Here is a 2,028-nt window from a genome sequence, read left to right as displayed (position 1 = left end):
AAGCTATGAAAGAAGTGCAACAAAGAGCTCCAGGCTTGCAGGGGGCCCCTGGAGGGGCCCCCCTTAGGGGGGCCCTCAGGGGGCCCCCCAAAGCCACCCAACTGCAGCGAGAAGCCAAATGACTTTTTTCTTTCTTCGTTTTGGGGGCCCCCCACGGGGTACCGACAGGGAAGACAGCTATGGGAGGCCCCAAGAGGGGCTTTATCGGGGGCCCTCCGGAGGGGCCCCTCATAATCCCTATTTCGGGGCCCAAATGCCTCTTAGGGGTCCCCTAGGGGGCCCCTAGAGGCCCCTAGGGGGCCCCTAGGGGGCCCCTAGGGGTTACCTAAAGGCAGCTGGCTGCAGGCGGCTCAGCCAGCCGCTTGTGTCCGGGATTTTTCATCGACTGAGCATTAATTGAGTAAATAAATAAAAGTTTAAAACATAAATTAAATTGAAATTCCTTTTTAGCGGCACAGCGGGCAAATCAGCTACTTGGTTCTGTGGTTCTGAGGTGTATATACACCCCAGGCACAGCCGAGGGCTGGTGGCCTCATCCAGGTTTGTTTCCTCTTCTTTCTTTGCATCATTTATGAGCAAATATACTTTTAAATAATTAAAAGGAACAATTTAATTAATTAAAACACCCACAAATAGGAATGCCAAGCTATAGAGCGATCGAACGGGGCTGCAGCAACCGAGGAGCCTGGGGCCCCCGGGGGCCTCCTAAGGCCCCCTAGGGGCCCCTTGGGGCCAGGGGCCCCCCAGGGGGCCCCCTCAGGGGCCCCCGAGGCTTTCAAATAAGGAGGCAGCAATGATTAATGGATTGTAGCTAGGTTTTGCGCTTATATTCCCTCTTTTCCCACAACCCTAAACCCTAAACCCTAAACCCTAAACCCTAAACCCTCGTCACTTGGAGAGCCCCAATGGGGCGGCCTGTACTACCCATGAGTCTCTTGACCAGCACGGTTACGGGGAGGGTCTTGCAAGCCGCACCTGCAGCAGCAGCAGCAGCAGCACCTGCAGCAGCAGCAGCAGCAGCAGCGGCTCCTTGTGGAGTGAGCTGCTACTACGCCTCCCGCCGGCCTTTTGGGGGCCCCTTTGGCGCCCTTAAAAGAGGCCTAGAGCCCCATCTTGCTGCTGCTTCTTTGGGTGGCGGCCGCTTTCCCGTTGCTGCTGCTGCTGCTGCTCCTGCTGCTGGTTGTCTGTCTCCTTTTGCTGCTGCTGCTGCTGCTGCTGCTCCATTATCTGTCACTTCTTTGAGTTCTTTTCAATCTGCGCGATTTCTTATTGAAATCAAATTCAAAAAAGTCCCCAACAAAGACACGGACCAAATACCCTTCAAGGTTAGTGCTGCTGCTGCTGCTGCTGCTGCTGCTGCAGTTGCTGCTGCTGCTGCAGGGGTTTCTTCTCTCCCGCTTCGGCTGCAGCACTTGTTGCTGCTGCAGCGCCTGCTCTGCTTCTGCGCCTCAATCTGCCTCTGCTGCAGCCACCGCCGCCCCTCAGCTGCTGCTGCTGCCACTGCTGCTGCTACTGCTGCTGCTGCTGCTGCTGCTGCTGCTGCAGGTGCTGCGGACCCCCTCCGGCAACTTGCCAGTTTATTCCCGCATAAGAAAACATGGAACTGCAGTCACCACTATTGTGCGACACGCCCTAGGAGACGTGAAGGTTCGTGCTGCTGCTGCTGCTGTTGCTGTTGCTGCTGCTGCTGTTGCTGCTGCTGCTGCTGCTGCTGCGTGTCAGCTGTTATTTGAACTAAAGCTTTGCTGCTGCTTCTTTAGCGTTTGCTGCTCAGTGGTTTAGGGTTTATTTTCTGTCTTAATTTGCTGCTTGTCCCCTTATTTATTCATTATTTATTTATTCATTCATTCATTTATTTATTTATTTATTTATTTATTCATTTATTTATTTATTTTTGCTCTTTTTGCCTCCTCCGTCTTCTCCGTTTTTCTGTTTTTGATTCTTCGTTGAGAGTATTTCTTCATTTCTTTTCTGCATTTTGTTTTAAATTGAAAATTAAGTTTTAAATAAAACCAAGTAATTAAATCC

The 2,028-nt window shown here is 52.1% G+C and overlaps 1 protein-coding gene across 1 annotated transcript; it reads left to right on the top strand.

Moving 5' to 3' along the window:
* Window positions 1-905: 905 nt before the first annotated feature.
* ETH_00011535 (Conserved protein, related) lies at window positions 906-1,647 on the top strand (the record flags this gene model as incomplete). Its single annotated transcript, XM_013376531.1, has 2 exons — window positions 906-1,325; window positions 1,546-1,647. Coding segments are annotated over 2 exons (522 nt in total), but the record flags the coding sequence as incomplete, so codon positions are not given.
* Window positions 1,648-2,028: the final 381 nt, after the last annotated feature.

Source organism: Eimeria tenella, genomic scaffold (genome assembly GCF_000499545.2).
Source record: "Eimeria tenella Houghton genomic scaffold, Eth_scaff37, whole genome shotgun sequence".
Lineage (NCBI taxonomy): Eukaryota > Apicomplexa > Conoidasida > Eucoccidiorida > Eimeriidae > Eimeria > Eimeria tenella.
This window is presented reverse-complemented; position numbering and strand designations above follow the sequence as displayed.